The following is an 8,316-nucleotide window of genomic DNA, read 5'->3' as shown; positions in this document are numbered from 1 at the left end:
AATTAAAAAAAAAAGCGAGAATTTAAATTATTTATATATAAATTCCAATTTCCTGAATTTAAATGTTTTCGAAACAAATTTTTTTATTTTTTGTTTTTTTATAATTACAATATATTTGTCGATCGTAGCGCACGTGAGTAGGTAAGGAACCACGTGACTGAATCATATCAAATTCCCCAACACAAAAACGCCTTCCCTCTTTCCCTTTTTTCTGTAGCGGCGGCGGCGGCGGCGGCGGAGGCCCTCGGCTGTACTGCGCATTGAACACCTAGCCACATAGGCCGAGTCTGCGCCGCGACGCGCCGCGCTGAGCTCTGCGTCTGTACGTGTACGCTGCTGCAGCCCAAATCTCAATGGTCCAGAGAGAGAGAGAGAGAGAGAAGAACGAAGAACAAGCAGAAGAAGAAGAAGAAGAAGAAGAGGAGGAAGAAGAAAGCATTTGAGTGGTTTTCACTCCTCGTAGCTGGCTTTCACGCTGATCATCGCAAGCGAAAAAGCAAAAAAGCAGAAGAAAGGTTAAAGGTGCGAATGAATGCGATTGAAGGAAGGAAGAATCTGATGAGTTTGTGTGTGCATTTAAAGCTTTTGTAGCTACGAAACCCTCTTTCTCTAATCCCAACGATTCTATTCGATTCCATTATTTCCAATCCAATCCACTTTTTTCTTCTTCTTCTTCTCCGTGATCCGTTTCTTTCTCTTTCTACGGGACTTGATTGAAAGTTATGGAAAGCGACTGCTCGACGTGATCGTTTTCCATGCCAATCTTTTGCCTCTTTCGTGTCCTCTATAATCCGTAAGCTGCTGCTGAATAGTTCTCTTCATTCCATTCCACTTGCTTTTCTTTTCTGTTTGTTTGTTTGTTCGTTCGTTTGTTTGTTTGTTCCACAGCTTTATTTCGTGTTTGCTTTATTATTCTGTATTCCTCAGGCCTTTCGATTTGAGTTTTTATTTTCCTTCTCTTTTTGATCTTGTTATAGCTGTTATGAGACAAGATCTCGTGATTCCGCAGTGACTGAGCTTCTTGTACTTGTTTGACCCTAGTCATTTGCTGTGAAAGTCCGGTGGATTGGTGTTTTCTGTACCGGAGATGTTGACGTGTATAGCATGCTCGAAGCAGCTCAACAATGGATCTCTGCACCAGCAAGAGGGAGAAGATTCCGTTGCTACACCAAGGACTAAACAAACAATCAAGGCTCTAACTGCTCAGGTTATGAGATTCTATCTCTGTTCTCAGAAATTTCAGGGAAATGGTTTTTGTTGCTGGTAACTTTGTGCAATTTGGAGGAGAATTTTCTCTGCTGGAATCGTTGTTGATTGAACATTTCGAAGATATTTATTCACTTTCGTTTCGATTTCTTTAACTTTCTCGGTAATCATAAAGAGAGCTAGCTAGGTAATTGTTCGATTTTCAACATCGGGAAAGAAGCTCGACAATGAATGGATGTGAAGTTGACGTTTCCTGTGTTGTTTTTTACTTCCTTGAAATCTCGTTTTACTGTGAAATTGATGTTTATGACTGAATTTTTTCTGCTACTTTCAGATCAAGGACATCGCACTGAAGGCCTCGGGCGCTTACAAGAATTGCAAGCCATGTTCAGGCTCATCGAGCGACAACCGCAAGTATAAATATGCAGAATCTGATTCTGCATCAGATTCGGCGAGGTTCCATTGTTCCTACAGGCGGACTGGGAGTGCAAACTCCATACCAAGGCAATGGGGAAAGGAAATGGAGTCCCGATTGAAAGCTCTGTCAAGTGGGGAAGTGAGTCCAGCTTCTGTAAGTGGACGAACTGAGATTGTTTTCTTGGAAGAAGACGAACCAAAGGAATGGGTAGCACAAGTTGAGCCTGGTGTGCTTATCACTTTCGTTTCATTTCCACAGGGAGGAAACGATCTCAAACGGATTCGTTTCAGGTAAATCATTTGGAATTCAACTGTTACTGAAGAAATCTATTTGTCTGGAAGTGCTGCTTCTTCACTTGTTTGTCAGCTTGTTTCATTTCTACTGTCTGAAACTTAGGAGGTGGAATCTTGTGATTTAGCTGCCATTTGAACTCTCTACTTCATTCCCTTCTCTTCTTTGCAAGTGTATAATGATCATATATTTCCTATAATTGTTTATGATTGGTTGCTAACCCTTGTTTTCTTTTGTTGATCAGCAGGGAACTGTTCAACAAATGGCAAGCTCAAAGATGGTGGGCGGAAAACTATGAGAAGGTTATGGAATTGTATAATGTCCAGCGTTTCAATAGCCAAGCTGTTCCTCGTCCACCTTCCCCTCCATTATGGGAAGACGATGTGAGTTTCGAGCATCATACTAGTTGTGATATACTGTCATTTCGTTTCAGCAGGTTTTTAATGGTTATAGACTTTGTTACATTATTAACATGAGTTCTATTCAATTCCAGGCCTCGAAGACTCAATCTGCCAAGGACAGCCCTGCTACTCCACCTTTGACAAATGAATGGCCTCCTCGAAATTCCGATCGACCATTGGGAAACTCGTCATCGGAATCACTTGATCACCACCCTAACCGACCCCCACATTGTTATGATTCAGGTGGTTTAGCTCCATCGGTTAAACCCTCTAGCGAAAATGACGCAAAGATTGAGACATCATCTGTAGATGGTTCTGTGAGGACCAGTGAGGGAGATCAGTCAGAAGAAGAGCTTTCTGTAAGTAATGCTAGTGATTTGGAGACTGAATGGATTGAAGAGGATGAACCAGGAGTCTATATCACTATTCGGGCTCTGCCAGGTGGCTCGAGGGAGCTAAGACGCATTCGATTCAGGTATTAATCTTTCATAATGAGAATAATGTACATCTTTGATAAGTCTCACAATTTCTGATTGTTACCTCCCCATGTGGGACTCAAAAAACCATTATAGAAATTAGGCACTCTGTATTATATCCTATAACGGCCCAGGCTCACCGCTAGCAGATATTGTCTTCTTTGGGTTTTCTCTTTCGGGCTTCCCCTCAAGGTTTTTAAAACGCGTCTACTAGGTAGAGGTTTTCAAACCCTTATAGAAGGTGTTTCGTTCTCTTCCCCAACTGACGTGGGATCTCACAATCCACCCCCTTTCAGGGCCCAGCGCCCTCGCTGGCACTCGTTTCTTTCTCTAATCGTTGTGGGACCTCCACCAAATCCACCCCCTTCGGGGCCCAACGTCCTTACTGGTACACTGCCTCGTGTCTACCCCCTTTCGGGGAACAGCCTCCTTGCCGGCACATGCCCGGTGTTTGGCTCTGATACCATTTATAACTGGGCAAGCCCATCGCTAGTAGATATTGTCCTCTTTGGGTTTTCCCTTTCGGGCTTCCCCTCATGGTTTTTAAAACGCATGTGCTAGGGAGAGGTTTTCACACCCTTGTAAAGGGTGTTTCGTTCTCCTCACGAACCTATGTGGGTTCTCATATATCTTGAGAGAATTACTAAATAAGTCTATGATCAATTGGCTGATAAGTTAGCTCGAAAAATTGAGGTCCTATCGAGCTTGTAGTTTCACGTTTAAGCTAGAAATATCAACCTGAACCTAGCTCAACAGGTTAAGTCCATTATATGAGAGGTTTGAATCTCCACTCTTAGATATTGTAAAACTCAAAAAAGTGTTGGGCGTCGAAAAAAGTGCTCATTTCAGTCTATAAACTGAAAACTTTCATCATGTGTTTGATTTACTGCAAAAAACACTGATCTTTAAGTATGGTTCGTTTTGACGCAGTCGAGAAAAGTTCGGAGAAATGCACGCGAGATTATGGTGGGAAGAGAACCGAACGAGGATACAAGAACAGTATTTGTGACGATGGTACGTGAATGGAATTGCATCTCGTTTTTTAGTTGCAGATTGCGGGTCGTTTTTTACATACCTCTCTGCCCTTTCTTTCTCTTACAAATCTAGACTTCTCTATATGGCTTATGCCTCGTAATCAAAGGATGTTGAAAGATTATAACATTGGTTAGGTTGGTGGTTTTAGCCTTTAGGGGAACAGTAGAGATAACAGAATCTATACTGCTCCAATATTCCATGTTGTTCATTCCAGAAAGAAACTAATGGTTGTAATACTTTACTGTTCTGTACATTTGAGTGGGATTTGTCCAAAGACTTCTCTTTCTATGGACTTTCACTGGCCCATTAATCTCTCTGATTTCAGGCCCATTTTCAGGCCCAAAATTATGGGTCCTGGTTGAGTTTCTGTTGGGCTTGGATTGGATTAGAGGCCCAGTTTCTGTTCACTGGCCCATTAAGCTCTCTGATTTCAGGCCCATTTTCAGGCCCAAAATTGTGGGTCCTGGTTGAGTTTCTGTTGGGCTTGGATTGGATTAGAGGCCCAAATCTCTCTATGTTCCTTTTATTCCAACACTTTTTCGTTATTAATTATTAATTATTAGTATAATTATCTATATAATTATTATAAGGTTTTCAATGATAAAACAATATTTTTTCTGGATTTTTTTTTAATAAAATATTTTCATTAATCAATCCATTCATAAAAATGATAAAATTACAAGTCTGAACGAGCCCAATTCTATTATCCACTTTGAGCATAATTTTTTGTAGCTTTGCTTTAGGCTTTCCTGAAAAGTACTTATGCCAATAGAGTTAATATTCATCACTTATAAACTCACTGATCTTCCCCTAAATTAACTAATGTGGGATTCACTCCCTAATTTTTTTTTTTTTAATACTCCATGTAATAATAAAAGAAATTTATCTTTTATCGTAGTTATTAAAAAAATTAAAGTAATAAAAATATTATTGAACTTTTATCATTTTTTTTATTTATAAAAATATTAATTTTTAAAGGATAAGTAATATTGTAATTTTGGAAGAATAATAATATTTTTGAAATAAATGCTAAAATTATTATTTTTATTATTTTTAAATTGTAGTTTAGGCTGAAAGAAATAATCTGATAATCTAAGCTTTGGTCGCATTAGTTCTGATTGTTCGTCGTGAGCCGCTGGGATCTCGAAGATGTTACATGTTAACGGCCGTAGCAAGCTTCTGTTCTCTGAGCAATGGTGGATCTCTGCACCAACAAGAGGGAGACGGGAGCTAAAGCAAGCCGTTGAGGAACTTATCTCTCAGGTAAATGATGATCGCGCTGGTTTATACCTAGTTGATTTCAAAGAAAATACTTCCGACTTGTTCTTCTGGAATTTACTTATTGAAACCTTAATAGGAACGCATGAAGAAGAATCAGAGGAAATGCGGAGTAGTGACGTTTTTGTTTATTGATTTTAGTTTCCTTCACTTTTCTGTCACGAGACAGTTTGATTGGTGTTCTAATTCCAATTTTGAGTGAATCGGATGATGAAAATGAACTCTGGATAGTTTCTTAGTGTTTCGGATTATCAATGTAGGCTTATTTTTCTTTGAAATTGATTTTTGCATCAGAGAAGTTTCATCTATTTTCCGGTTACGAAGAACGTGAGCCTATGGAGCCTGTGTACTTGTGATTTGTTTCCATAGGAGGTAAATGATTTCAGACGAATTAATTTCAGGTATTGTTGGCATTGAGCTGTTGGTGAATACTCCGATTTTTCTGAATGTGGATCTCATATGCTTGTGTTCTTGTTCTGGTAGTGAATCTACAGAAATTAGCAACTAGAAATAGGAAATTTTGGGATTGTGAATTGACATTTTGTTTGCTTCCAAGTGCGTCCCTCAATGGGACCTATCTCTCGGAGTGGAATTCCTTTAAAAAGCTTCCACTTATAATTCTACTGGCAAGTTAGTCCTGTAAATACATTTGGTAACTTCTGTCACTAGCTCTGCCTCTTGAGAAAACTAGAATACTCGTGCGGTAGAGCTATGAATAACAGTAATCTAGCTGAGACATTGCCTCATGTTATTCTTATTTCAATTTCTGGGCCTCTAAATTCAATCATTCCCTTTTGAATCTGAATGATGTATGTACAAGCTTGTTTTTCCATTCTATCAGCTGTAAGTCGTCAATAATAGATAGCAAGCTCAAAGATGGTGGATAAGCAGTTCACCTTCCAACCCTTCCAAGATCTGAAGCTAAAGATGAGTTTAAATCTATTACCTGTGATTTGGAGGTATATATTTGAATGAGATGGTTGTGATTTTACACTCTTATCATGTACTCTCTGGTGCTTCCATTCTATCAGAATTTAAAAAATTGTTCCCTTTTGTTATGCTTCAAGCAGGAGTTTAATGCTATTTTAGATCTTCAACTCCCCCTGGTCTTCCTCAAGATAGTAATCATTCATCCATCGAAGGGCGACCCCTAGTAGACGCGTTTAAAAAATCTTGAGGGGAAGTTCGGAAGGGAAAGCCCAAAGAAGACAATATCGGCTAGCGGTGGGCTTGGGCGGTTACACTACATCCATATCGGGGCAGAAAAGGGAGTTTAGATGTGTTCGCTTCAGGTATTGAAGATTTTAATTATGAAATTGCCTGTTTTATGCTCCACATGTAGGACTCCATTAGATTTACTTTATTATATCATCAGCAGCCTCTTACTAGTTTGTGAATAACAACCTAAACTTTTTGAAATCCTTATTTCTAATTAGCTAGGCTAACTGATATGAAATCAACCCAAGGGAAAGTTTTAGAACGAACTACCTTGATAATCAAGATTAAGAGTAAAGAAAACTCGTATTTTAAACTTGTGATTCGAATCACTCCACAAGAGGTTTGATCAATACTACTTGAATGACTCTAGCATGCAAGTTCTAAACACAAGAATTTGCAACTTAGCTCTCAACAAAGCTAAAATAAAAACTCTATTCTTATCCATTCCAAAATATGATCTTAAATCAATAAAATGAAGGACTATTTATAGCCTTGAAAATAAACCTCATAATAACATGGTTAATTGGAAGGTTGTAACTTTCATAGCCATCAATACCATAACGACCACTAACTAATTGTAACGACCACTAACTAATTGTAATTTATAATTAAAAGCAATTCTCTAAAACTTAAAAAATACAATAAAACATTCTTAAATCTAAATCATCCATTGCAAGATTAAAACACACCTTATTTCGTATCAAAGTGTTTGGGTGAAGGTTTGAGTTCGAGGTTTTGCAAAAGATGCAAATATTCCAATGTTTGCTCTGTTGGTTTGTCAACCCGGACAAACCCATGGGTTTTGACATAACTCCCATGCACAAACTTCTTAGCTTAAACTTCTAAACTGGATATTCACACGCTTCAATATACAACTGGTGCATATGGCGTGCGAAAGTAATTTTGTTACTTCATAGAACTATTATCCTGCATAGCTTAGTGGATAAAATATCTATTACTTTCTTTAAAGTTGAAGGTTCAAGAACCACGAATCTCTTGACGATTTGTCTGCTTTTCCATTTGACCCTTCTAAATTTCTTATTCCCCAAAAATTTGGAGAAATTCATGATTAGCAAATTAGGAGCTCATCACTTGGTACTCTTGGAATTCTATTGGTCACTGTTTTTCATATTACATATCCTATTTCATTTCTTTTGTTCTTAGACCTGCGGTGAATTCTATTTCTTGGAATTCTATTTCTTTTGTTCCATGTTGATGTGTGGATGATGAGTTGGTTATATTGACTCTTAGGAATCAAATAGTACGAATCAAAGGACGGTGAAAACTAACTTTTGCTGTAGATTTATTGGAATCAAAGGATGGCGAGAGCTAATATTAGCTATGCAAACATTTTTTCTGGAACTGAGCTTTCATGGAGAAGAATGAAAACAACATTAGCTATAGTTCAATAGGAATCAAAGGATAGTAAAAGTTAACCTTAGTTCCAGACTGATAGGGATAGGAGGATGGTGAGAGCTAACTTTATCTCCATCGATACATCTTCGCAACTCGGCTGAAAACTACTTCGTTACTTTTTCATAAATCAATGATTTGTTATTACTATTTTGAAGACTATAGCTCAAAATATGAAGTCGGAGATTTGAACCGATATCTCGAACGAGATAACAAATGTATTAGCAAAGTATTGGTCAAGTTAACTAGTAACTATTAATGCAGATACCCATCTTTATTCCTTTATTAATGACTATCATAATTGATTTATTATATATCGGATTTGCATGGATTTTTTTAGGGCTAAAATTTGTATTTACTTGAGAGTACTAATCCGATGGTACTAAAATCTTCGGGCAGTAAGTTTTTCGAGATTTTAGCTCTTTGGTTTAAAATGATACAACAAAGCGAAGTTGTATTCAAAATCAAAATTTAAACGATCGAGAATAATATTGTTTTAATATTTTAGACTGTTAATGATGTTAATGGTGGTTGTGATAGTACGTAGAAAGGGGACGGATTAAAGGAAAAGACAAGAGGG

General features: G+C 37.9%; 1 protein-coding gene across 14 annotated transcripts; it reads left to right on the top strand.

Annotated features, from left to right (window-relative positions):
* Window positions 1–231: 231 nt before the first annotated feature.
* LOC111778091 (protein Brevis radix-like 2) lies at window positions 232–6,524 on the top strand. 14 transcript variants are annotated; one of them, XR_002812485.1, is made up of 9 exons: window positions 232–793; window positions 978–1,207; window positions 1,541–1,914; window positions 2,160–2,298; window positions 2,409–2,791; window positions 3,723–3,806; window positions 4,940–5,090; window positions 5,405–5,477; window positions 5,947–6,524. XR_002812485.1 is itself a non-coding variant. In XM_023657736.1 (6 exons), exons 2-6 carry the CDS (start codon window positions 1,088–1,090, stop codon window positions 3,799–3,801), a joined length of 1,095 nt encoding a protein of 364 aa, XP_023513504.1. In that variant the 5' UTR covers window positions 232–793; window positions 978–1,087; the 3' UTR covers window positions 3,802–4,113. The 14 variants fall into 14 exon arrangements, 1 of the variants encoding a protein (XP_023513504.1); XR_002812484.1 differs by having other exon boundaries at window positions 5,400–5,477; window positions 5,967–6,524; XR_002812483.1 differs by having other exon boundaries at window positions 5,400–5,477.
* The last annotated feature ends 1,792 nt before the right edge of the window (window positions 6,525–8,316 follow it).

This window comes from Cucurbita pepo, chromosome LG17 (genome assembly GCF_002806865.2).
Source record: "Cucurbita pepo subsp. pepo cultivar mu-cu-16 chromosome LG17, ASM280686v2, whole genome shotgun sequence".
NCBI classification, from domain to species: Eukaryota; Viridiplantae; Streptophyta; class Magnoliopsida; order Cucurbitales; family Cucurbitaceae; genus Cucurbita; species Cucurbita pepo.
Note: the sequence above shows the minus strand (reverse complement) of the source record. Positions and strands in the feature narration are given on the sequence as shown.

What these genes read in the sequence shown, in the direction of transcription:
- LOC111778091 (XM_023657736.1), top strand. Translation starts at nt 1,088, where the DNA reads ATGTTGACGTGTATAGCATGCTCGAAGCAGCTCAACAATGGATCTCTG. An exon ending in TCAAGGCTCTAACTGCTCAG is followed by an intron (nt 1,208 to 1,540) that starts GTTATGAGATTC and finishes TGCTACTTTCAG; the next exon opens with ATCAAGGACATCGCACTGAA. An exon ending in CTAAGACGCATTCGATTCAG is followed by an intron (nt 2,792 to 3,722) that starts GTATTAATCTTT and finishes GTTTTGACGCAG; the next exon opens with TCGAGAAAAGTTCGGAGAAA.